Source organism: Echinococcus granulosus (genome assembly GCF_000524195.1).
Source record: "Echinococcus granulosus chromosome Unknown EG_S00038, whole genome shotgun sequence".
Taxonomy (NCBI): Eukaryota; Metazoa; Platyhelminthes; class Cestoda; order Cyclophyllidea; family Taeniidae; genus Echinococcus; species Echinococcus granulosus.
Genome location: NW_020170418.1, coordinates 131610 through 159021, shown reverse-complemented (window position 1 = coordinate 159021; position 27412 = coordinate 131610). Strand labels below are relative to the sequence as shown.

Here is a 27412-nt window from a genome sequence, read left to right as displayed (position 1 = left end):
AAAAAAAGGCGAAGCAGAGGAGGCAGAATCTTTTAACATTATCTGTAAACAGCTGTTTGAAGGCCTTGAGAAATCAATTTATTTAAAACTACACTTGCGATTTTGCCGCATGCCTGTGCGTGTCAAGAATTCTTTCACAAGAGGCACAAACTCACGTCAAAGGTCTACAGAATGGAGGGCGAAATTATAAAAGAGGCCCTTCTGGAAATGGGATGGCAATCGTCTTTTGCCTTTCCAACCGCTTCAAAAGAAAACATTAAGCTCTTGGAACTGGTAAGTTTCAGTTTCGCTTTCCATCCATTTCGCACTAACAATGGCGCAACTTTGAAGTGATAGGCAATCAATGTAGCCTTTTTAAAAGTACTAATGACGTGACACTCCTTTCGCAGTTGGCTATTTTGTGCTATGAAAATGGTGAGATAGGCGGAAAGTGCACAATCCCAAGCCGGAGTAGACTTTCGATTAGGTATTCCAAACATAACCAGTAGGGGCAATCAGATGAGAATTAAATTCATTGTAATGATCTAAAATCGAGAGGTAATAGTGGTAGCCAGGAAATTTAGACAATGTCAACTCCAGTAACGTATAAATTCTAAACTCTGCCCGATATGGTATGCTATGGAATTTTTAATTTCGGGGTAACTTAATATTGTTGAATTGGTGAAATGAAGCACAAGTTGAGCGGTGGAAGCGGTGTCTATTTGGATTCCCCAATAAAACGGCGAGATGCACATTAATTCTTAGGATTCCAATTATTTAGCATCGACACAAAATCTGGCTCTGTTTCCTGCTTATGTATGCCTTAGTTACCTGATTGATAGAAGTTACATAATTTATGGGGGAAGGTTTGTTAGCCTAGTGGTTCTGGGAATGAACACTTGAAGTGTCTCAACCATGTTGTCATACATTATTAGTAAAAAAACTCACAGTGTGGGGTGATAATGGTGGGTTGACAAAAGTCATAATTGGTTTATTACATCGTTACAAACACTAGAATTTGAGTTTTTGTAGCGCCACGTCGAGATATAGTAGACTATGTGATGAAAATAAGTGATAAGTGATGAGTTTTCTGAGGCCTCAATCTAAATCAGACGATCCGCTTTAAACACGACAAAAGTTATTATTTCAAGTTATTATTTCTTCAAATATAATAACATGGAGTACGTTTAATCACTTTGCTGTATCGTACCAATTAAGATACGAATATTTATTATTAAAATTCGCCACAAAGCTTTTAGTATGCTGGGAATTATATTTATAACATGGTGAATCAGAGATTCATTTCTCCAGCTACCCATAATTGACTTTTTCAAGCGTTAAAGGGGTAAAGAACACTTTGCAGCCAAATGTACATTCCAATAGCCTATTGCAAAGATTTTCTTACCTGCTAATCTAGTTGACAGAAACCAAGGCGAAAATAACTGAAACCTCAGGTGAACTGGAGATATCTATGGAGAAGAATAGGAAGCTTCAGGGTCACATAGGTCTAGTGAAGAACGAGCGCAAGCTCACTGCACAGCTGAAGGAGGAGGTGGACAAGGAGATTGCCGATTCGGAGCACTTCATCAAGATGGCTGAGCAGGAGAACTGGCGCACTGCCAGCGATCACAAGCGACTCATTGAGCAGAAGAAGAAGCTGGCGTCCAGGCTCGGAGCTCTTGAGGTATCTTCGTTTTCATGCTGCAAGATAGAAGAATGTTCTCGAGCAAAAGTAGTTTGCTGTCTCGTATAGGTAGAAAAGTTTTAATGAGGAGTGTAGACAGCAGACAACGGAGACTAGATAATGTGTAAGCTGTCTTTTTAGACAGCTCAATTTGTTAGTGGATTACGATTTGGCTACCTCTAAAAGAAGATTCGCACACTATTGAAAACATTCTTGAAAAGGTTAATTAAACATTGACTTAGGTACATGTTAATGAACAGTCAGCCACTTCAAAGCATTCCAAAAGCAGAACAACTATAATCCCAAACTTATTTCCATATGTGATATAGAGGGATACTTTTAACTCATGCTGGTAAATGCGGCATACACGTTTCACTTTTTCAACTCATTTTCTTTCGTAATTTACAATGCATGAACGCCAATGCACACCTCTTTTATGCCATTCCAGAGGTCGAAAGCGTAATTCTGTACTTTAACCACTCGGTCATGCATGTGAAAAACAGCGACCTCTCCATGGTCAAAGCCACCGAATTTGATTAGCCAACTTCCACATAAGATGTGAATAACCTTGTAAAATTACTTGTGCACCATTATTTTGCCTCTGAATTTTAGACTGACAAGGTACAGCACAGGAAACGCTCTAATGAAGGAATGCGACCAATAATGCCACTTTTTCGACCGACACTTTCCTCAAATGGTGTAATTATTTTTACCTATGATTCCAACAGACCTTTTTTTACCTTCCTTCATCGTAGTGAAAAGTTCTTGAAAAGGCACGAAGTTATACGAGCTGTTGAGAGACCGAGTTCCATTCTTGACTTCAATTAAATGACAGAGAATTGCTTAAAAAGTTCAAAAATGGAATTATTTTAATAAGTTTGTGAATTTACCGATACAGCCCGCTGCAATGACTTCCTAGAGTTGTTAGGGTCCTGTGAAATGTAACTTGTTATGCGTAATACACAGCAGATGTGCGTCGGTCTATCAGTACGACTCTATTTTATAGTCCTCTACGCCATCCGTCTCTTACCTTGATCCCGCATATTCTCAAGTGTCAGTTGGGCTAATCTGGTGAATGTGATTCCAGCCTCTCAGCCTTAAGAACTGAGCTTAAATGTGGTCCAAAGCTGCTGAAGCTTTTTACCATATTTGCACAGCCTTTGAAAAATGGGCGATATGCAGTAGTAGAAATGGTTGATATGAGCTATTTGATCCTGCTGACAAATCAGTCAGGAGGACTCTGTTTTTGATGATGCAAAATTAAGTGACATTAGTAACGTGTTATTGTAAGATTTACTTGCTGAGAGCAACTTTCATCTGACGAAACAATTTTTTACTGCCGTGTTAACTGAAAAGTTGTGAAAATAAGCAAGTAGGTGCCGCATGCAAGTGACAATAACGTACGAAAAACGATCATTTTTTCCTTCACCTCTGTTGCTATATTGGCCTAAGACCGACTGACTTGCAATTAGATGTAGCTTTTACATTCCAGCATATCGATGGCTATTCCAAAACGATCCATTCTGAGGCGCTGATTAATCTTCCGAATACCGCATTTGCTTTGTATTCGGTGAACTGCAGACGAAATTTTTCATTTTGAATACCCCTCTAAGAACCACACAACTGCGGCTGAGACCTGTCTCCTTGATACTATACAACACGACGGTGCTCACAAACAACTTTCCTTCAGGAAAACAAAACAAGAACTCCAACCCCATATTGCATAATTTATTCTTTAGTATGAGAGGGAGACGCGGCTCCATCCTCGCTCTGAACTTTTCTCGTCTAGAGGCGATGGATTTTATAAAAGCGAAATTTGCAGCTAGCTTGGGTCTCGTTGGAAAAGGATAATAGATGTCAATGGAAAGTGTTTCCCATAGGTCTTGCACTCTGTGAGACTAATAATGATGGCAGCCGCCTCAGTGGCTTGTCGGAAGGACGGCAGTCTGACGTCTGTTTGGCGAACCGACGAGGCCTGCCTACGCAGCAAATGCATTCGCGTCTGCCGCGCCTTGCGTCTTCAGCGCACACGCCTAAAGTACATCAATGTGCACTTTCTTAGCAGTTTGTGGCCTATTTAAAATAGCAGAGTACATCCCCTTGGCAAGGTAAAATTGCTGTGGGCCCACATTTTCTCTCGTCGTCGAAGCAATTTGGAAACGTTGGTATTTTATTTTAACCTTTTTTAGGGTACTTTTAAACTCCAAAAAAGGTGACTTCCTTCTAAGCATTGATAGCCTGATTACCTTCATAGAATATTTTTTCACTTTTAGGACGAAATATTCCTTAAATCCAACGAGTTGACATCAATCAAGGCGGAGTTGGATTGCGATCAGAAACGTGTAGAGCAATTCATGACCGACTGCGAGATGGACTATGCTCTGAAGGGGAGGTTGCAAGCGATCTCCAAAACAGACAATACTCTTATTCAGGTAGAGAGTTAACGTTCTCCGTTTCGTTACGTTGATTTCCAAGTAATGTATGAAAAGTGCAGAGAAAATATTAAACTTAAAGCAGATATTAAAGTTTGTGTTTGAAGTGCCATCAATGAAAGAGTTTGATGTATGCTTTATTTTTGACACTTGAGTGAGGATACTATTTTTTTTCGCAAATATAACAAATCGCAATCTCATACTCTTAAGTGCCTCACTTAACTGGCAAATGCCACAATAGTCAAGTAAGTATATCACGTACCCGCTTTAAAATAGTTAGAATTCATTCGTTTTCAGTCTTTAGGTATGACTTCTGCATTACAATAGGCTGAAGTGTATACGCCAATAGGTGAATCATTGAATGGTGCTCTCGTGGTTGTTCTCATAGGAGAAACAGATTTCACTTATTGCCAGAATCTCTGATTTAGGCTGGGTGTGAGGTACAGTTAGGGGGATGATCACCTAATCCTCGCGGAAACGAGTCGTAACTTCTGGTGGGCGAATCATTGAGGCCATGTGGTGTGTACAAATAGCGGGAGCGGCAAGGTAAAAATGGGAGTGCTACTTCCTCTTCCTCCTAAAAATAGCTTCTCACCAGTGAGGAGAGCAAGTTGAACGCAAAGCGGAATGATCTGCTCAAGAAGTTGGACACCGCCGTGTCCAAAAACGAGGTGATCCAATTGCGCATCGACACGACGGCGGAAATGGGTAGGGAGGAGAACCGAGGCAGACAGGAGATGCTCCAGCTATGGGAGAAGACTGTAAAACAACTCTCTGATCGAGATGCCGACTTTACTAAACTTGGAAATGTGAGCTAGTAATCAATTCATATAAATTCCCCCAGTGTCAAAACCGCACACTAAACACAAGTAATATTTATTAGTGGAAATAAACATTCACAACTAACATGGCCTTTGCAGAATTATTGTGCTGCCGATTGGGCTGATAGATCTTGAGGAGTCATGCATAAACATGGATAAAATGTCAATTTCTGTAGGTATTAATTTACTAGATGCAACATATCTCCACCTTAGGTAATGGCTATCCACTGGTTTGATGTATTTATAATTTTTTATGCATGTAGAATAAAAATTATGTTTTGTGATTCAGAGTGAGTGGGTTGGACATAACTAAGATGGAAAAGTGGATTGATGAGAGAAGGGCTGAAACTGATTGTCACCTGGACTGCGCAATATCAGGGAACAGTTGTTCCTGTGCGAACCACAGTGAAACGTGATATGTGCGGGAGCGATTGTAAAATGAGCCTTACACTAGAGAAATTGTCTAATATCTGCTTTAGCAATTGAAAAACACCTGTAAAGCCTTAAAAGAAGAGAGGAGGGATGAACCAATCAAGTAGTAATAAAGTGGTACGTGGATCCAAAACCTAAAATTGTGGCGGTAAATATACCCTATCGCCCTTAGGACTACGATGGACTGCTCTCAGATATCAACGAGAGGCAGACGAAAATGCACGCTCTGCAGAAGCTGATGGGGAGCATTGGTCAGGACATCAAAGATGCGAAGCACAGATTCTCACTACTAACCAAGGAGGTCAGCAATATCCGACAATCGACCATGCAGGAGTCAACTGACTCATCTGCCACTGAAAATGAGGTGAGCAGAAATTCAAGTGCTACAGTCAGGACTTTTGACAGAAGATTAAAACTCTTGCATCGCTGTCTTTTCTTTTAGCTTTTCACGCTTAAAAAGTTAGTCTCGAAGGTGGGAAAAGAATTGCAGCAGATACGGGCTGCTAACACTCACTACAAGGAATCAAATAAAAAGTTGTCAGAAAAGTATGTACTTAAGTCAGTTAATTGAGTGCTTTTTGCATTGACATGCCCACGGTTGTTTACTTTCACTGGATCCTGGTTTTGGGACCTTTACCTAAAAGATGCTTCCACTTTCCCGTTCAATGTTTCCGATGTACTGATGACCAGACCTTCAGTGTCACGTTGTAAAAAACTTTAATTTGTTTTGACTGGTATAGACAACCAAAAAAATTCCTCTTATAATGTTGAAAAAAGTACTCAGATAATGTTAATGCCCAACCGAAATTTCCTTCCCCTTGGAAATTTCAAGTCCAGAGATCGGTTTCATTGCATGTAAGGCCCACGCTAGCTGGTGTCTTGACACTATTTTAGGGTTATCTCTGGCGTGATAAAGTGATAAATTTAGATGTGATTTCGTTGAAAATACTTAGTATGCGGCCCCAGCAGTCAATTTTTTGAGCATCTTCCCTTTAATAGGAATAGATAAAATAGCATTTTGTTATTACTGAACAAATTAGTAATGATTACGTATATTCACCTATTTTTCGTGGTTCCTTTCCCTTATTCTAGCATTAGTTTTCGAACATAGGAAAGATAGTCTGCTCGCTTTATGATACAAATATGCCTCCAATGCGTCTTTTAGTTTGCATACAACCGAGGGCGCTGTAGTGATCACGCTGAGGAAGCTGGAGAATTTGAAGTCGGAAAATGTTTCAGCTGAGGAGTTGTTGTGCATGGTGGAACAGGAGTTGGAAACCGAGCTTCAATGTCAAAACACAATCAAAATGAATCTCACGAAATTGAAGAACCTCCGATTTATCATCTCAGAGGTAGGCTACTGGCAGAAAGACAAAAATATCAAGAACGCCAGTTATCAGTGAATGCCACATTCGAAGGATACGGGTGAATTACAATTAAACACAAGATATTTGGTGCTTTTATTAATAAAAGGTAATAACAAGGCGATATGTAATGACACTTGTGGACACAGGTATTGCCATCCAGAATGCTTTGGGTTGAGCAGGGGAAGTCCGCTCATAAATGAGTGGACCATGCAACTGCACTTTGGGTACAAAGTGGTGTAAAAATTGCTTCGGTACAAAAAAGCGGACAACTCCTATTGAAAGATTAGATGTTTTTCTGATAAAGTAGACACACATGACGTATGAATAGGGAGCGATGCGAGATTTTGTGGTGTTCTATAATCCGATTAAGTTTTGGCGTTGGTTTTCGGTTGTTTTGTAGGAAAAGCAAACGGCGGAAAATGATAACAAGACCGTTGAGGCATTAATAAATGGAAGCCGCACAAAAATTCGCCATGCTGATCGCGAACTTCAAAGCAGCGAGGCGGTAGGCAACAGTATAACTACTATTTGATTCAATGAAGTACAGGGATTTGGCGTAGGTCTCCATTGCTTTCAAAAGATCAGGGGAGTAGCAGACGAAAAAATTGCGTCCCATACACTAAACTGAAATGCTAACCATGTATTGCTTTGCCAAGTCAAGCCTTGCATTAATTTTGTTTTTTGCTGAGGCAGGATAAGCATACAATATAGCACAAGGTGTTCATTTACATACCAATTTGTAGTTTTCAGGCGGCTAAAACAAAATGGAAGCATGAAGTGACTGCAAGATTAAAGTAATCAAAAATTCGGAAGAAGTTTACTGAATAAATTACTCAACCTCCTTATACGATACCTTTTAGTCATAAGTCTGCATGAAAATCCGTTTAATTGCCTTTGATATTTATGCTAGGTTTTTTTTATTGGGACATACAGAGCGAATATAAATACGATTTGCTTGGACGTCTTACGTACCTAACCCGCCTGTCTGAATGAAGTTGAAATGAGTTGACAGTTTTATTATTGTCGACGGGGTATAGGAGCTGAAGCGGTTGGAACAACTAGTTTACAAGGCGATGCTGACGGCCAATCTGATGGAGCGACGGATCACGCGAATGGAGTCGAACGCAGTGTGCGATGAGGAGGGTATCGCACTGGAGCGGCGGATCCACCACATGCAAGAACAGTTTGACAGCCAGTGCCAGTCTGCGCACACCCTTTCCACCATGATCCAACAGTTCAAGGTATGTTTCCCCGCCTAGTCCTTATTCCTCTTCTGTTCGACTGTAGTGAAGGGTTACTATGCACGGTTCACCCTCATCTTTATTGGCCACTTTAGCCAAATTAATCTAAGTTAAATCGGTGCCGTTCAAAAGCAACTGTCTTGTTTGATTAAATTTCAACTGTGTATTTTTCCTTCAAATTACCAGAGACAAGCTCGAATTTCCCACCCCTTTGAATTGGATTTAAAGTTTAAGCAATTTGGTTTAAACGGCCTTGTTTTTAAATTCGTCTAATAAATTGGCATATTACCATTCGTTACCGACCATATCTTCTTGCTTCCGGGATTTACATCCGCGAGAAAAGTTGGTGATAATAGTGGGTCATCATATTCGTAAAAAATTGGAACTAACAATCGGTAACTAAGATTTGCATCTTTGAAAACTATACTGATTTAAGAAAAACCTAAAAGGAACAAGTAACTATTACAAGTGTATTACAAATATTAACAACTAGCTATTCCCATTTTGACATAAATTCTCAAGGATGGAATATACTTTTAGAATGAGAAGCGAGTACTGGGACTGCAGTCGGATAAAGTTAGGGAATACCTTCGAAGGGGGACTTACCAGATGGATGGGGTAAAGGTCTACCTTGAAAACGCAGGCAGAAGTCTTGACGGGACTATTCGGAGTCGCAACGAACTTCTTGTCTTCTATAATCTCTGTCGTTATCAGGTTGGCAGCTTCACTTATATACAAACATTTAAAAGGAGTGTGTATGCTTCGATTGATCTTTCTGTTCTGAAATCCCCCTACAGATAGGATTAGAGTTCTTTAAGAAGAACACAACTAAGTTTACTTATTACAATATTTAATATATAGGTAATTACCACTAATAATGAAAGCTAGGAGAAGACTCTTCAATTTAAGTAGTCGCAGTTTGTTGCTTTTTGGCCATCCCAATGAGGAGAGACCAATCGTATTTTTACTTCACAGTTTCTATCTACCTCTAAAACTTAATGCTTTATCAAAATTACACCTACAGTAGATCCAACCAAGTTTTTAATGTAGTGAAATAGCTAGCTTTTGCCAAATAGACAATGGGTCTATTATTATCAATGTTATCCTACTACTTCAACCCGAAGTAACCTAAAAAAACTTTTCTTTGTAGTTATCATAATGTCTAACCAAATAAACTTAAAGTCCATAAAGGATAATCAAGTTTGAAAGAGGGGAGAAAATGCATCAGTGAAAAGATCATTTGGAGGTATAGCTGATCGAATGATCAGCACGATGACATAATTTTCCCAAACTTATTCTGTAAAGTGAGCAGTCTAGCAATATGAAAATATTATCTGAAGTAGTGATAAGGACAGTTAGTAGGCGAATACTCTATCAGCGATAAAAGCATAACTTTATACAGTGCTGAATTACCGGTGAAGTGGTAGTCTATCCACCGAAATTTTAAATGAAGTCAACTTGCCCAATAGCCTTTGTTTAGAGGAGCTGACAGAGGTATCCTAATGAGAGTTCTATCATTTAGTTACAAACAGCAAAAATCTTGCGAATTCACATGTTCAACGATATCTGGAAAGAGAATGCTACTAATTTATCTCGTTTAGCAGTAGTTGAATGCTGAAGTTGTCAATCGGCTTTGCAACAATAAAGTAGTAATAGAAATACCTAATGAGTAACGACTTTCGGTGGGAGAGTCAATTTGCATGATACTGGCATCCTTGACAGTTGCGACGGGCGGGGGAGCGCCACCGACTGATGGAGGAGACGACTCTGAACGGCGAGATGCGAGCGAAGGCGATTGCCGCGCTGACACGTGAGTTGGAGGAGGAGGCCGCGGCACGCACTTACCGTGTGGAGATGGAGATGCGCATGGCGGGCCAGGACGCTAATCGTGTCAAGGCCGACCTTGCCAAGCGAAAGTGCAGACTTGAACAACTGAAATCTAGGTGGGTCGCCTCTACTCACCGCTTCAGGGCATGTCTTCTACGCTGTAAAACCAGCACAGATTTTTAAAAGTGGCGTTGTCAACAAGGTTATCAAGGTGAATTGGTATTAAAGTGAGATATTAGGTAAATAAGTAGGCTTTACAGTGGGATGCTACCGAATTTAATCACGGCACTACGTAAATTAGTAGCCACTATACTTCTAGACCTTCGGCCTTTATTCATGTGTTAAGTATGTTGAGCTGTTGGGCTCCATCACAGTTCCATTGAACAACTTTTAGACTTCTTTGTCGTTTTTAGATATGATGTCGAGGCTTCGATGATTTCAGCGGATGGGGATATCGACAAAACCCAAACAAATATAATTGCCAGGGTAAGAGTTAAATCGCTTTTGGAAACCCCGCTTGTTAAATGTAATGTACCATACTGGAAAACTTATTGCATAACAAGCTAAACAACTAGTTCATTATCATTGTAAATGAAATTGACTTTCCTAATTTTTGTTGCCGCTAATGAAAGTATCCAAAGAAACTGGACATTAACAGAGATTGATGTAAAAAGTCGTCATGTATTTGATTTCCCCAGTCACTTGAAGAGCATGAAGAACTGCAGACAAGGGGTGATGAGTTGGACAAAGACGTCAAGAGAGCGGAAGAAGAGCTGAGGGCATTGGAGAACACCGTTCTTGTCATGACCTCTCTGAACGAATCTGCACGCAGCTACAGTGGGACCGTAAGTCCTTTGCCATATGTTAGCAACACTGAGACGCTAATATCTTAAAATGTAAAAGTGTAGAAAATTGACTCGGCAAGTATGGTGTAACACACTAACCTGGACCACGCACCTCAATCTAGAGATTCTGGTGATATCCGAAGATCCTGGCTGTGTCACCGAAATTGTTGCTGATATCACTTAGCTGGACAAGGAGAGATTTGTGAGGAACATTTTTTTTTTCAATGTGACAATTCTTGAGATGTAAAGGAGGAAATACTGTAACTTTAGAAAAAATCCCAAACGCTTCATTCCACTCGATTTGGCCGAGGCAAAAAAAAACTAAAGAAGGTGTGAGAAGTATCACAGCCTACTCTTATTCCTCCAGTATTTGCTTTGGTATTATCTCGGATTACTATATCAAACGCACTTTACAGTGACTTACTAAAATTTTGAGCAAAAAGAAAGCAACAATTCGTGTGTCAGTGATTAAACAATTACTATACCAGAGATGCACTTGGAAGGCAAGCAATCAGGTTGGAAACTGTTTTAAGGTTGGCGATCTTTTTGTAAAGAAAACAAAGTTTAACAGACCAATTGACTCAACTTCACCGATTAATTCCCATTGTAGGGGGCATTTAAATATCGCCTGAGGTAGGTAAGGGAAGGACTCAATCAAGTCAAAGCTTCACCGACTTTACTTGATGTTGAATTTGGAGCTAACCAATCATTTAATTACCCTTTTGAATTAAAGCAACCACTTATCAAAAATAAATATGATAGTACTAAATCGTTTCAACTGTTCCATTGTAGACAATTGATCAAGGTTTACTGAAAAGCAGGGATATCCTAACGGAGAAGCTGGAAAAAGCAACAAACAAACTAAAAAACTCCCGCGAAAAACGGCGAATCCTTCGCGCATCCGTTCTAGTAAGCTGCCAGCTTTAGTAAAATCACTGACAAAATCAGTGCATGGCCTTTTTGTCTCTCAGTAATGTGAATGTCCATCGAAATGAATAAGTGGTTTTGAAATTCTTCCATGATTACAAAAAAATGAAGTGAAACTTATATTTTCCGCAGCGGTTTACAGTGGAGATAAGCTCACTGGAGGAGGAGATTGCCCAGCTTGAGAAGATGGTGGCGTCGTACGAGGCAGATGTCTTTCGAATTAGGAATAAAAACGCTGAGCTTGACGCCAAGTTGGAAAGAGCGCTGAAGGTACGGACACTTGCTAAGACAAAGGCAACGCGCGTAAAACAACCCGTTGACTTGGACATTGAGGTAAACACCTGTTTGGCCCAAAATGTTGCGATCGCCTGTGGAAGAGGTAGACGTAACTAAAATACCAAACTAGTAAAGGAGCTTGTGACTCGCTATAGAATTCAAGATACCTACTTCTGCTTTTTGAGCACTTTTTTAACACATTGCGATACCATGTATTTACTACGGGAAGGTTTCTTGCTCGTCATGATTTTGCACGGAATGAATTGTATACCAGAATGTAAAAAGGCTAGTAAAATGTATTGACAAAAATAACGTCGCAACACGCAAATAGTGGGGGTATCTGGATGTCAGTAAATTTAAGTATCCTAATCCAATCACTGAAGGAATTTAAATTTCAACATTCAGGTATTAAAAGCACCTTGTGTTACATCGACTGATAACCCTTAAAGTCTTGATAACCAATAAAAACCAACTCCCAAAAATGTTGCGAAAATAGAAACATCAGCAGATTATTCTGAGCTTGATTTAGTTTTTTTTAATAATTTTAGTCAATGGTGGAAAATTGAGGGATTCCAAATGAAAGATTTAGCAAATAAGTCAGATGTCTTTTGTTTATTTTACAGTATGAAAATGATTTTATCACCAATTCATTATGTGGGCTGTGATAACTATGGCTTACTCATGAAAACCCATAAATGCAACTGCTCTAGAGAGAATCATTAACGAAATGACTGGGTTAGCTTTGCATCGTCAGGTTCAACTCCTCAGTGACTTCAACGAATCCGTTAATATCCTGCTCGTACGGAGCATCAAAGCCTCACCTTTCATCAACGACGAAATCCTAACTAGGGCGCAAGAACTCTCCAAGAGTTTTCAACTCACCACGCCAATTCTTGTAGGCAGCATTGACAATATCAAGGCCTCCGACAGATTCTTTAATCGAAACATCAACGTAAACGCATCGAGTGAGCAACGCTAATTCCGTCCCACACATCATAGTCTACTGACGGATTTATAAGTAGAATGTTTTTGTTTTCTAAAAGGACCAGGATCTGGCAACCTGGCAGTGGCAAGCGTCGTGGAGTTGAGTGCACGCGACATGTTCGATGTTCCACGACTGCCAGCAGAAAAGACGACTCGAGTCCAAGGCGAGGGAAGAGTCAAGTTAACGACTGGATCGATGCGCACACCCAGCTCCGCCTCATCAGGCACTCTCTCCATCCGCAGCACCCACTAGGCTGTCCCGCACCCGACACTTGTCAATTCCTCCTCCCATTCTCTTAGCATGCGGTTGCATGACTCCATAAAAGCGGTTATTAGCCCGTTTTGAACTTCCCGCATCCTCTCTCTTCCTGAACGAAGGCGTAAACCATGTTCTGATCCATGTAAACAATCAACTTGTGCAAATGCCCGCTGGCTACATCTACCTTAACAATTACAGCCCTCGTGCCGAAATCGACCCTCACTTTAAGGCTGTTTTATTATCAACAAGCCGTACAATCTACGCCCAGATATTCCATTAAGCACAGGAAGCAAAGCTAAAAAATATCACCGGCACAAATAACAGCCACACACTGCTTACAACGTGGATGTGGGTGAAGACAATGTCGTCGCAGGTACTGAACTCACGCAGCGAAAAGAGGAGCTCGTGGACTGTTCCTGAAGACAAAGTCTATTTTTTATTGTCACGCGTTGGACGGGCATTTATTCGCAAATCACCTATTGTATATACATATGAACATGAATGAAAGAAAAGATTGAGAGGGGGAAGCAGTGTCGAAATGCAGGTTGGTGACGGTGATGGGGAATGAAATGCACAGACGACACGGATCACAGGGCGGAAGAGGGAAGAGAAAGGGAGCAAATGAAGGGGCTAGTGGGCTACGGTGTCGAAGTAAGGATGGTCCAGAGCCTGATCTGCGCTGGCCCGTTCTGAAGGATTGCACACAAGCAATTGCTGCGTCAAAGAAAAAAAGCAAATTAGTAGACCATGGAACGCCATTCGTAATAAAATTAAAAAGTAACGTTAATCTTAAAAATATGACCTCAAGCAAAATATAGACAATCTCCAACGCACCGCAGTAGGCTTGGTTTATTGGCATTTGATAAGCAATGTGCTCTCCATCAATGACCTTAGTGAGCTTTACCAATTTTAAGGTATGTCAAATCAAGGCCGAAGGCTTTCACAGCACTTTCTCAAAAGTCAATTTTATGACACCTATATAACGTATTCAACTTCGTCGACGAGCCAGCAGACAAGACACAAGCACACACAAGCATTTGGATATCTTAAATACAGTTATAGCATAAATAATATGCACACATGACTACCCGAAATATTATTAATATTATATTTACAAATGACCAGGTAGTAAAGTATAAGCAACCATCCTATTTAGTCCAGCAAATGCTACCAAAGAGACGTCTACTATGTACAAACAATGCAACCAATTTAGTGAAAATGCTACCAGGATGAAACACTCAGTAGTAGTGCAGTTCAAAGGATTTCAAGGGAATAAGGTCAAAGACGCAGTAGTCGACCAACACCATTTAGTATTATTACTAGCTTCCACAAATCTGTTAAAGGTGCAAGACAAATGCAAAAGAGAATTTAACCACAACGTTTCAAACAAACTTAAGGACGTACTGATGCAATAAATTAAAGAAAGCGAATACCTGTAGCAGATCACGGCCACGAGCTGAGAGATTAGGAACTACCTGTTGCCAATGGGTATTTTTTGGGTAGATGGTAAATGTCTAGAGTAGAAAATGAACCGTCAAAAAAAGGGACGCAGCTTGTCATGGCTTATAAATTCAGTTTTATTTTCACAGGTAGAAAACTTTTTTTTAATGATAAATCATACCTTGTACTCTGGAAGTTCGGTTACACCTGGCCAGGTTGACTCAGTCGGAGTACCAAGCAATCTAAAAGTAAATTTCAATTTGACTTAGCCTTCGAGACTTTTAACAGCTGTCTAGACAGCAAAGAAAATACGTAAGTTACAAAGAAGTAGGAGATCAGTGTCAAATAATATGTAGTGTTTCACCTGTTGCGGCATAAAAAAACACTAAGTACACGCAAACCTCAAATCTATGGAGTACAAAGTATAATAGCTACCTCTTAACGGGATTTGCACAAAAAATCAAGCACTTAGGAACAACGTAAATGATTCCTTCAAGTTTAGTTGACTGAATTTCAACAATATTCGCGAACGCGAAAACAGGGTCTGTAAGCAGAAAAATATGCAGCAGGCGAAAAAATATAGCACGCTTTTATGCAATTTAAAGTCAATTTCGAAGAAATGCGAACCCGGCATTGTTTGTACGCGGATTGGTGTAGAGCCAATAAGGTACAAGTCAAGAAAGAAAATACGAAAGCTTTGCAATGAAGAAGGTTCTATTACATAAGATGTAGAGGAGAGGGGAAGCCCATACGGCCAAATAACAAAAATTAGTAGTAGGCAATGACATTAGGGGTTATATGGTAGTAAGGTTGAAGAAAGCAGTAAAAACCTCACTTAAAAATCCGACGGAGTTGGTCATCTACATCGAAGCCGGGGAACATTGGCCTGCCAGCGTTGGAAAGCTCGGCAAAGATGCAGCCCGCTGACCACATATCAATGGAGGTGGTGTAAATTTTGGCACCAAAGAGCACGTCAGGTGGTCGATACCACAGCGTTACCACCTAGAGCACATGAAGGATAAGAGAAAAAAACATCAGAATTATGCTTTTCACAAAGCAAGGACAAAAAAGTCAGCTGAACAATCTTAATCCATTGAAACACTTACTTCTGCGGAGTATTGCCGAACTGGAATCCCGTATGCCCTTGCCAAACCAAAATCAGCCAACTTCAACTCTCCGTTCGAGTTGATGAGCAGGTTCTGCGGTTTCAGGTCACGGTGGAGTACATGATTGGCGTGGCAGAATTGGAGTCCACGGAGTAGTTGGTACATAAATAGCTAATAAAAGCAATGAAGCTGTGTTTTTCTACACCAAGAAAAATTAACGAAACAAACACATTGAAAAAGGGAGAACCAAGGTAAAATAATTACAGCACATGAACATGTGACTTACTTTAACCGTAGCCGGATCGATCTCACCATTGCAGGCATCAAAATACTTTTTGAGATCTTGATCACAATGCTCAAATACTATTGTAAGTCTGGACTCACTTATCAGTACGTCATACAACCTGAGTGAGATAAGACATGGATCAGCGTATAAGATTGAGCGAAATCACAAGTGGAAGGCAAATACTCCACAGCTACCTTACAATGTTCCTATGCTTGAGTTCCTTCAAGAGACATATCTCTCTGAAGGCCGAGCTGGGGATACCTTCGTCGTCATCTTCCAGACGTACTCGTTTTAATGCGACGACCTCATGGGTCTCCCGATTTCTCGCCTTGTAAACCTTTCCGTAAGTCCCTTATAAATGTGAATATGAAAATTCCTCCAGTACCTTCTCCTATTTTCTCCAACTTTTCATACTTTTGGAGGGCCTGACTCATCCCCGCGGCGAGCGGAAAGGCGAACGCAACCGCGACCAAAATAACGCCCTCCAATTAACTAAATTAAACAAAACGCTGCCAAGATATGCGTTTCCCAATCTTGATCTTAAAACACAACAAAACACAATGCATATAAAAGTCATATTTTGTTATGGTGTATTAGCGCTGGTTTACGTTTATAACTACATGTAACACTGTAGTATAGTATGCCTTTTCAAATGCATTTATATCTGAATCAAATATATGGCAAATGTGATCCCCTAAGTTACCTTTGAACACCTTTAAATCAAATTTGGCAATTTGTAATTTGTTATAATGGAAAGAACAATAGGATTCTAGTTTTGGTAGCAAAATAAGTCGCCTTTGCTTGTCAAACGAATATTTGATTATGTTGATTAAGTTAGTCATATTTAACTAATTACATGTTTAACTGTCCTGCTGAACCGGCAGCCAGCTAAAGTTGACGTAGAAGTTCTGAAGTTGTGCCCAGTTGAAATATATGTGCAACTGTACTGTGATTACATTGATTTGCCTTTTCTCCATACGGGCTCTTCACTCTTCGCGTATTTATTTTTTTTCTGTCTTCATTGCCTTTCGGTCAGTATCACTTTAATGACACATCTTCCCATATTCATTTGGCATTTCGCATCTCTGCAAAGGGCGCATTCAAATCTCTTTTTTGATTACTTGAAAATTGTGAATAAATCTCTTTTATAGGCAGCCTATTCTCCAACTGCAGTAATATCAGCACTGCGCTAAATTACAAAGAGGTGGAACCTATTGCCTCTTGAAGTTCTAGTAGAAATTGAGTGTACGTTCATCTGAAGATACGATTTTATTATTGATGACCTGACCGATGAAATCTAGCACTATTCCGCAACAATATGAACACTAGGCCATCAAACGAAGTAATTTGGTAATTTTGTTTTGCATTGGGCTTGAATACGAGAGTATTTGAGTTCTCGAGGTTTATGCTTCCTCTCTTCCTTGCATGGCTTTCAGCCCATGCCAATACGATCTCAGTCCTGCGTGTCATTTATGTGTTTCCTCTACGGTTTTGGCTTACTACACCTTCAGTGTAGATTTAAACGACGAGCAAACTCTGTCCAAAAGAACGGTTGTTATGATTTCGACACCTGAATACTAGGACTTGGCATCATAGAAGATGAGAATCTGAGGCAGATGGATGAATCTGTGAAGAACCTAAACAGAAAGCTAGAAATTACGCCTACCGTTGACGGTTATCCCAATTCTGTGCTCTCCAAGAATGCTATTAACAACCGGAGACATTAGGCTCCAGTCATTTGGAAAGGTCCATTATGAACCTGTCCATGGCTCCTAGGCGCAATGTTAATTACATGGAAAAGTGGTACCTCTTGCACTTCTCCACTAGCTGATGGGAACTCATATGGATGGGTGGACAGCACTGTAATGAGAGCAAAGTGGCAGGAAGGAGTAGATATGCAACATTAGCTCCATAAGACTATTTTGGTGTTATTTTTACCTAATGACTTTCGTTTTAGACCATTTTTTCACTAACCACAGAGTGACATGCAAAATGTTCCCTTTATCCAAAAACCTTCCTGTCCGCCTATCCGGTCGGATTCAGTGGAATCCTCCCGATGGGTAAGTAAATTGAGGGGTAAAATGCCATCTCAAAGGTAAGAATATTTAAAGGCTGGCACGCTTGGTTAGCTGGTGGTATTTAAAGTACTAATTCCGTTGTGATTTTCGGAGAGGGAGGTTGGTTAAGAGGAGCATCAGAAACGAGGTTTAAAAGTAGAGTAGGATTATGTAGTAATTCGATATCTTGTTTAACTGTTCTCTTACGCAGACAACTGAGTTTCCGCTTGTTGCAATTCTGCTCTCCGGCATGGCTTTTGAGTCATACTGGTATCCTCTCAGTTCTTCTTTACTTTATTAGCATATTTTCCCCTGCTACCATGCTCCATTACGAATTCGGCGAAGATATGTTTCCCTACATGATTACTAGGCGGTGAAGATTTATGCCTAGAAACAATATTTTTTCTTTGAAATTTGAAAAAATCAGTTAGAGGCCCTTTATAAGACGATAACTTCTTCCATATCCTTTAGTCTAACTTCACCTTTCATTTTCAATGACCACAAGCTGCACCTCTCGCACAAACAAACATATAAGTTAGAGCAATTTATACGTAGAAGAAAACGCCTTTTTTCGATCAGTGTCAAGGAAAAGTTGCATTTGACTGAAGGATGAATGGTTTAATAGCACTCGCTTATTTAACGGTGGATTAACCTTGGATTGTAAACATTGCCCTTGTTCTTAACGAAGTTCAAGTGACATTAAAATTGTTAGCGTATTCGGTTCGTCCTGCATAATTAAATGCCCTTTCTCATTTAGCCTACCAAGTTATTGCAAGTTATCCTGTTGAGTCGTCTGGCTAATTTATAGAAATCATTGTTTAGTCAAACTGCGCAATTATGAGGTCGTGACCTTCAACAGATCCACGTAAGAGCTACTAGGATGGGTAGGTTGTGGCTTTGGCAGCTAGTACTCAGGGAAGGTGAAGTATATTCGAAAAGGATTTTTTTGCTGCTTTGCCCTTTTAATATCCACCCGGCTTTATTCGCTCACTTATAGCCACGGAGGGTGGATTACTTAAATTCACCTTTTACCAACACATTAAAACCCCTACAACACCTAAACACAAGCATTGCTGAAGTTCCCATTTTGACTTCAGTGAAAGTTGATTTAATTTGGGGTAGGGGATTTGCTTATCATAAAATCACCATCCTTAATGTGAAGCATTGTTAATTTTATGTCCCGACCCGGTCTTCCGCACGCGAATGATTTGATGCATTCCGCTCAACAAGTGTGGTTGGCACTAATGTTGTGCATGATAAAAACTGCATTACTGTACATCTTGGGGATAAGAATGTATTTGGAAGTATGTAAAACAATACGGGAACCAGAATACAACTTTCTCTTTCTCTGCAAAATGGGTACATACATGTTCAAATGAAACAATTGAGCATAGTGGAATGAAGCGTTTAGTCCCTCGTTTTTATCACCATCTAAAGGAGCTTCAAGAAGGGAAAAGGGAAACGAATTGTAGGGCGAAATTTAACATATTCTAAAGATTCCTATACGGAGCTTATTTTTTCCTCATCCAGTCCCATATTTGGTGGAATAACGCCGTAGGGAAAACCTGTGGCATTCGCAAAACACATGTTCTGTTCAACCACAGTGCAGTGACGAACTCCACCCATGCCTTGCGGTTTTACCTGTTGCCACAGCTCAACGATCGAGTCTGTTTCGGTGGCAAACCGCCCACTCTGAACGGTATTAGTAACGGAAGTGACAGTGACCTGCAAGGCTCGATTGTGGTAGACATAGGGGTTAATGGAGTCTGCGTCGTCGTCTTTGCAGTCGGGTGCGTTGATGGAGGGTTCGCTGGAAGTAGGTCGACCAGAGTAGCAGCGCTCATTGCCGCAGGCAACGATGGAGGAGGCGGAGGTGTTAGTCGCTTCTGCGCTTCGCTCCTCCCCCTCTCTGCTTTCCTCCTCCTCTTCACAGGGGCAAGCGGGCACCGAGGCAATGCTCACAGCCAGATTGTCCAGCAGGAGAGGCATCGGTGAGACAATTGCCTGGTAGGCGGGGAGTCTACTACCTCCTATTGGGTTGTCGCCGTCGGTGGAAATTGTGGAGACTGGCTGCAATCTGGTGACCGATTTGGTTACGACTATCGGCTCTGAAAAGTCGTTGGAGTAGCGCCGTGGAATTAAAGCGTTCACGGTTGTAGTCTCCTTTGTCACACTCAGCAGGGGTCGTTTCGGAACTTCCTCCAAACCATCGGCTTCAGAAATAGAGGAAAAGCATAAAGGGGGATTTAATTCAGGCATGACAATAACATGTGAAAAATGAAAACAAAGTGGATATTTATTGCTGTCCTGTGTAATATGATTGGCTATGGGACTTTTTTGATTTGCGTTTGGAATGATGCAGTAAAAATTAAACTAAAGGTGCACTGGACTATATTGATAGCAAAAATTTTATCAAAGTTCGGTAAACACTGACGGTTTGAGACCTGGGTAATGCAAAGCCCGCTCCTTAATTAAAGCTAAAATATGACACAATTCTTGTGTCTTTTAAGATGCACGAGAAAAGCTGTACGTTAAAGAATTTTGAATAAATAGGGAAAGTAATTGTCATAGTACCGTCAGAGTATAAGCATCATCTCCGTGTTTTAACTTTACCATTAATAAACTAGAAGTCAACTGTTTGCTGGACTTCGCATCATAATTGAGGTGGCTTGGTTGTAAAGTTAAGGTTTCCGAGGATAAATCAGAGCTTTGAAAAATATTTAGACAGTGAGAAGCTTGCAGACGTTTGGAGCATTACTGTCGAATGGCAAGCAACGCAGATACTTTCGGCTAGCATGAAAAATGTCAAAAGTCCCTGCATATAGGGGAAGCTTTAGATGCATCCTTGAATTAAAATACATAAAATACAAAACTTATTACACTTGTAAAGGCATTTAACGTTGGAAATCCACATGCTCACACATAACCCAGACAGATCTGCATTTGTAACAATTATTTGACCAAGGAAAAGTGTGACTACTCCAGCTGATCCATACGCATTCCACTTATGCTTGGTTGAGGGGCATCATGCACCACGAACAAAAGAGACGTGAAGGACGCGTCATGTCATGAGCCACAAAAGAAACGAACCTACCACGGCTACTGGGAGAACCCTGGGTCTTCGAAACGACCTTCAAAGTACTGGAGGGTTGCGTGGACTGCGTGGCCATTGTGTTGGTGATCACACAGTCCGTTCCCATGCTAGAGCTCTGCCTACCATAGCTCTCTGGTGGAGATTTGCAGGTAGCTGTCAGCGAGAATCGGCAAAGGGGAAGGGAAGAAACATTCACAGTTAAACTTATCCACCTTCTGACTTCATTTCCATGTCTATTTTTAGAGGTGCATAAGTTTGACAGTAGTAGGCGATCACCAGCTACAACAACCTACGAAACTGCCACATATTCAAATGTCCGTAGTCTATATAGGTTAAAACGAAGGCGCATTCAGATAGGAAAGTACATGAAGCATGCATACATTCTGGTGTGTACTACGTAAAACGGTAAATACAAACGTACATGTCGGTTCTGGTTGAAAGAAAGGGAATAAAGTACACAGTCAATGAATACGTATAAGTCCAAAAATCGAAGGAAATATTGAATAAATATAATTGAAAGGGACAAAAACTACTAAATAAAATGTTATTGCAGGGCTCATAGATGATGTTCAAACCCAGCTATGAATCTAGATAATGATGTAGCAGAATTTTCGCCGTGGTGACAAGGCTCTTCGTAGAGCTCTATGGTGGTTTCATTGCCAGAACGCCCACATACTGCATACTGACTTAGACCTTCAAGAAGTGAAAGAAATCACCACTATATATTTTAGCCAAACGGTTATGATAAAACCTCTGAGAATGAAAGTCGGCAATTCTAATTTACCGGAAGAGGGAATGAGGCCTCATTCTGTACTATTCCAATTTACTTTCAGTCCAATGCGAATTAAACTTGCGAAATAAGAAGTTATTCCATGACTGAAAGTATCCAAAAGAACATATCGAACCTGAGTTGTTCTGCCGAAGTGCTTGAAAGACAACTTTTTGTATTTACAAGTCGCACACGCTTTCGTCTAACTATCTGCGATCACATAGCTTAAATTCAGAAAAACAAACACCACTATTGTGTTGGATTTAACACCCAAACCAGAAAGTTCATATATTATTTATATGATGTCATTAACTAGCCTAGTTTTACACAATAACAGATGGTTAAAGCTTTTTTCGTCCTTAGTTAAAACAAAAACATAACACACCAATAACGACTAAGTAATACGGTCTATACTTGGGGGTAGTTATTTTAGATAAATTAACAGGCAGAGGACCAACCGTAACGGGTTTTGCTTCCCGGGCCACTATTCATGGTGAGTTTCCGGATATTCTTTTCTGGATGGAAGTAAATGATGTAGACCTTGGGTGCAAATAGGCAGACTAGGGTAACTGTCGCGCTTAAGCTCACCGCGACTGAGAGCGTTGATATTTGAATCTGAGGCGAGAAAGTGGAAACAGAGTAAGATTGGGAGGTCTGCAGTAACTACTGAAAAGTGTGGAATCCAGAAAAAAAAACAATGTAGCACAAATCGCTGGACTCCATTATGCGAAATTTGAAATCCAGATTTAGTAAATGCTTAAATTAGCACTTATTCTTGACCAAATTAGTGATGAAGAGCGCATTCAACGTAGCCCTTTTACCAAAATTCCTCCCAAATTTTCTAACGTGTGTCAATGCTTTAAAAAGGGCTTTTAAACCGAAGGACTAATTGGATTAAATAAAACGGTTTTATCTTTCCTCCCTATCACTCCTTCCGCCTGCACTAAAACCATCCCTAATGGCATACCAAATTGAATTAAATCAGATCGCAACTTTCTTGGCGGTCGCCCCAGTAAATCATCCCATTTCCCTCACTCATAATTCATTAATATGCGCGACGGAACGGGAAATAGTTTTGTAATTAAGACATTTGGGGGGTTGGCAAAAACCTATAATGTGTTAAAATTACGCTAAAAATGCTACCACTTTGCAAAGCATTAAAAAATGCGGGATTGGTTTGATTTTTGTAAATGAGTATTTTTACAAAGTGGGCTTATCGGTGTAACCTGCGGAACATGAGCGACTAGACTTTTCGGCGGAGGGGAAACATTGGTTTCCAGGAGGAAAGATAACTGACTAATTTGACGGAGTAGGGAGCAGCTGTTGGATGTTTAGCCAAACGATCACATCAGTATCACCAAAAGTTTACAGATAGGTCGGGATGGGATTGGGTGGTTTCTGAATTTATCTGTCAAAGATATTTTATTTGCCGAAACTAATAAGTGTACCTATTTATACGGCACCTTATTTGCTTGCTGGTAAAATGGTGGATTGAGTAGAGGCTTACTTCAAAGCTATTCATGGTGGCGAAGTAGATGGGCACAAAGGCCAGCCAGATGATGCAGGTGGTGTACATGGTGAAACCGATGAATCGTGACTCGTTAAAGTTCTCAGGAATGGAGCGAGTCTTCACGGCATAAATGGTGCAGACGACAATGAGGAGCATAATGTAGGCAAGAGAGGTAACCATGCTGCTATCTTTGATTGCGCAGCGCAGCACCAGGAAGTTGGGTTGGAGGGGATCGACGCGAGTTGACGGAGGGTCAAAGCCGAGCCAGATTACGGAAAGCGCGAATTGGAGACCCACGAGACCGCCCGCGATGGCCAGTTGGGAGCGGGGGGAGATGAAAGCGGGACGTTTGGTAGTGCGTTTTGCGGCGTCGAAAATACGCGCCAGGCGATTCGTCTTGGTTAACAGGGAGGCGTACATAATAGCAAAGCCCAACCCAATGCCCACTCGTTGGATGGCGCAGGCCGCAGGATTCGGCGGCACGAGGAGAATGAGGGAGGAGAGGTAGCAGAGCAGGCAACCCGAGAGTAGAAGATAGGTCAACTCCCGACCCGTTGCCCGCACTATCGGCGTCTCCGAATACAGTGCCAGAGTCACTATCACTCCCACTGTGGCCACGATCCCAATAAAGTTGAGCACCATCGGAATTATAGCGAACCAGCTGCTCACTTTTATGTAGTGCAGCTGCAAATCAAATAGAACTGCTTACCTATCTTTATATTAAGATTTTCACTCCCCAATTTACCAGCATAAAAAGTAAACAAAGCATTGTACTTCTCGCAAGGAAAACAAAGGCAAATGAGACTTTGTGCCAAAAAAACTCCTGCTTTAAAATCCCTTTGTGGGCGCAAATTGGTCTAATAATTGCGCTGATTATTTTGTTTAAAAGGGGTGCAAACAATGGTACGAAACTAATCCGTAAAGTGCCTGTTACGGACAGCTATAAAGAGCAATCATTTAATGGAAGTAAAATAATACAATCCACTTCAAAGAATATAAGCTTTGTTTAAAATTCGTTTTCAGTTAAGCAGAATACCGCAGAAGTGAAAGGTTGTCAGGTGAGTTTTAAGGAACTTCAAGTTAAAATCGGCATTTCAAAGCAGGCTACTTTTCAATTTATGCTAAAACTGCTCAAATTAGAGTACAAATAAGGGCAGTCTACGGAACATAAATTTCAAATCTCATTAGCTTTGCGCAGTCCATGAAGTCCAGCTTAGCGGTGATGGATAGTTAATATTTAGTAGGTTGCGGCATCAAGAGTAACAAGTTGGCCCAGCCAAATCGTATTGCTTACACGTGTTACATTTATGACAATTGCTTTCTCCCAGACAAAGAGGGGTAGAGGGATAATTAGGCAGCATGAAATGTCCCCCTGCCTAAGCAACATTCAAGCTTCATTCGTCATCTGTGTGCATTGCAAGGCGGCACCTCGACAGTAATGGGAAAAGAGTTGGGTTTGAATCTTCAAACACCCAATAAAAAATAAACTTTCTTCTTCCTCTAATTTCATGCCTTTCTAGTTGCATTGACTACCTAGGAAAGTGAAACAACCTTGAAGGAGACATTGCGTTTCCGCCCGCTGGTAATAACATGTTCAATTGTGGGCTGTTTTAATGCCTTAGGGGCAAATTCGGTGACACTACAAGTAGCACAAGTAGCTACTCGAACCACCTATTGATCTCCATGAGGTTTGCTACCGTAGGTTTGAGCTATTTTAATCACAGTGTCACATATTTATTTATAGAAAGATGTGAAGTCACGCGCCAATGTTTTCAAATCGAGGAAGAGCTTAACATTTAGTTTTTAAATTTAGTTCTTCGTAGTGATTTTAGCAATCTGACAAGGACTTGTCGACTGGCTATTTCACAAATTAAGTGGGCGCATTTTAACTTTTTTGATAAAGTTCGTAAACATGTCATATTAAATTAACCTTGAATTTTGAATATGACATGCTCACCTCTTCATAAATTAGTAGTGAAACCAAGGCAGCTAAATAGGTACAACTAAGTGGGTTTTTCAAGTACTGAAACACCGATCCAAAGGCATAAAGAAAAGGAGTGTTTTCACCACTTCAGGTTGTCCAATCAGCCATTTGAATTGCTGGTTTGTTGTTGAGCATCGTTATTTGAAAAAAAGTGGAGTAAACTATCGGGTATTTGGTGTTTTTGCCTCGAAATCGACACCCGTACCTGCAAGTTCCAGTACCGTATTCGTGAGTTTGGGCTTGAAGTGGATTGCCTGTTTATTTCAAAATGAATGAGCCTTTTTATGGTTGCCCAGCACTTACGAGAAGAATTTTAATGCATCGCACAGCTTAAATGGTCAAGAGACCATTTAAACATCAAATTTCCTGAAATTGTGTTCAAAAGGAGGTTTGATAATGCCCTGTCACCAAGGTCATCAAAAAGAAAGGCATTTATATGATTGCGCTATGTCCTCTCTAGATGGGGCACATAATCGCATGAAAAGTCCTCCAATATTTTCCTGCCCTTATTTAAATTAGTCGGAAATTTCCCTTGAATGTTTTAAATAACTTTTTGTCAATCTTCCATCGCTCTTGAACAACGCATAGGATATCCCATTTAAACGAAATGGTGCCAACTAATTTTGGGTTTGGTGAAGAAATAGTGGGATTTACAACTAAAACTCCATCAAGGAGTAACAGACTCAAACACAACGCATTCACTAGAACAAGCGTAGAGTATTGCCAACGATTTTATTTCATTTTGTCTATTTTGAATTAAAAAAAGGCGATGTAAAAACCTTACTTGCAAAGTGTCCACTGGTGTAGTTTTAGCACAAAAGTGGCGCATTAAAATGAAAACAAACCTTAAAAATTACGCTTTTATCTACTTAACCATTCTCGATAATGCCACGACCATCTATCACATCGATGATCATACCTTACTTCCGCAAAACTTTATTGCATAACTACAGTATTCATTGCTGCCTAAATTTTATTAAACTCTCTTTCGACCGAAATCCTTAGGTAGAACAGTTTATTCATCAAATTTACGGGAGTATGAACGGATTACAGGTAAGTGACACCTCATGAGACCATTCTGTAAATCTATTTTGGATATTCCACGTTCTCCTTAGAATGTCAAAATGGCACGATGGCGAAAAATGTTAACAGGTCAACGATCTCATCCTATTTGGCAACATTTTATTTCTTGTTTAAAGCTTTTAATACCATTGAAGGGAGTCTATATGACGTCAACCAAAACTCAAACTTGAATCTAGAGGTACTGAGAGAACTCATCTGGCTGGCCATAGACTGCATTGAGACAAATTAATAAATTCAGGACATTATTTATGTAAATTAACCAATTACCTAAAAATGCTTAAGTCATTAGGGCCCATTAGGAGATGTATAAGTGCCCTTTTAAGGTGGTCCACGCGTTTGACGTTGTCATGACAACATTTTGCAGAGGTATTTAGGTCGAAGAAGGGCTTGTCTCAACCGTTTTAGATGTAAATAGGATATTTGGCTTTTCGTTAGAAATAAATTCTACTTCAGCAGTAACATCTAGCTTTTGCTCACTCCTCAAAGTAGCAGAAATTGAAAATGAAATGTTCAAACAATTATGTTCTGGGTGTACCATCTCCAAGGCCAAAGTGTATGTTCTAATTATTAAGTCGCGACCAAAACGAAATGTAAAATTAATAAGCTGCAAAATCCCATTTGTACGAATATCCCAAACATCTGATGTTCAAATAATTAGTTGATCATCGAGACCTAACCTTAGTTATATCGAGAATAATGTTTAAACTAAACTTATTCGAAAGTAATCGAGAAGCGAACAGGGCAGAGTGCTTTTGGTCAAAGCGTAAGACAGAGAGAGCGAGAGCGAAGAACAGCTTACTTCAAGCAGCTCGCATTTCCTTCGATCAAGTGTGGGCCAGTACTGGTCCTCACAAGTCTGGCAGTGCGTCAGATTCACAATTATCTGGTTTGACTGGCACTCCTCGCATGTCCAACAGCACTGCTGCTTCTTGCTGTACTTGCGCACTGAGCCAAATCTACAAAAAATGATCTTCAGTTCAGGGCTGCTTGCCGCTTTAACCAATTCCAT

The 27412-nt window shown here is 40.4% G+C and overlaps 3 protein-coding genes across 3 annotated transcripts; 1 reads left to right on the top strand and 2 right to left on the bottom strand. All coding sequences in view use genetic code 11, as the record gives it.

The window, feature by feature from the left end:
- Window positions 1–171: 171 nt before the first annotated feature.
- On the top strand, window positions 172–13068 carry EGR_05290 (Coiled-coil domain-containing protein 39; the record flags this gene model as incomplete). Its single annotated transcript, XM_024494539.1, has 18 exons — window positions 172–273; window positions 1397–1663; window positions 3544–3711; window positions 3937–4095; window positions 4683–4904; window positions 5521–5712; window positions 5791–5894; window positions 6514–6700; window positions 7116–7220; window positions 7753–7956; window positions 8497–8670; window positions 9679–9899; window positions 10197–10269; window positions 10482–10628; window positions 11421–11537; window positions 11688–11888; window positions 12586–12796; window positions 12875–13068. The coding sequence occupies 18 exons, from the start codon at window positions 172–174 to the stop codon at window positions 13066–13068; spliced, it is 3048 nt and encodes a 1015-aa protein (XP_024351010.1).
- Window positions 13069–13704: 636 nt separating this feature from the next.
- EGR_05289 (Cell division protein kinase 5) lies at window positions 13705–16340 on the bottom strand (the record flags this gene model as incomplete). The annotated part of the gene is made up of 8 exons (XM_024494538.1): window positions 13705–13788; window positions 14508–14588; window positions 14696–14756; window positions 15350–15516; window positions 15621–15791; window positions 15907–16024; window positions 16101–16257; window positions 16292–16340. The coding sequence occupies 8 exons, from the start codon at window positions 16338–16340 to the stop codon at window positions 13705–13707; spliced, it is 888 nt and encodes a 295-aa protein (XP_024351009.1).
- A 3123-nt stretch (window positions 16341–19463) lies between these two features.
- Window positions 19464–27412, bottom strand: EGR_05288 (Metabotropic glutamate receptor; the record flags this gene model as incomplete). The annotated part of the gene is made up of 5 exons (XM_024494537.1): window positions 19464–20176; window positions 21058–21210; window positions 22285–22441; window positions 23334–24020; window positions 27203–27412. The coding sequence occupies 5 exons, from the start codon at window positions 27410–27412 to the stop codon at window positions 19464–19466; spliced, it is 1920 nt and encodes a 639-aa protein (XP_024351008.1).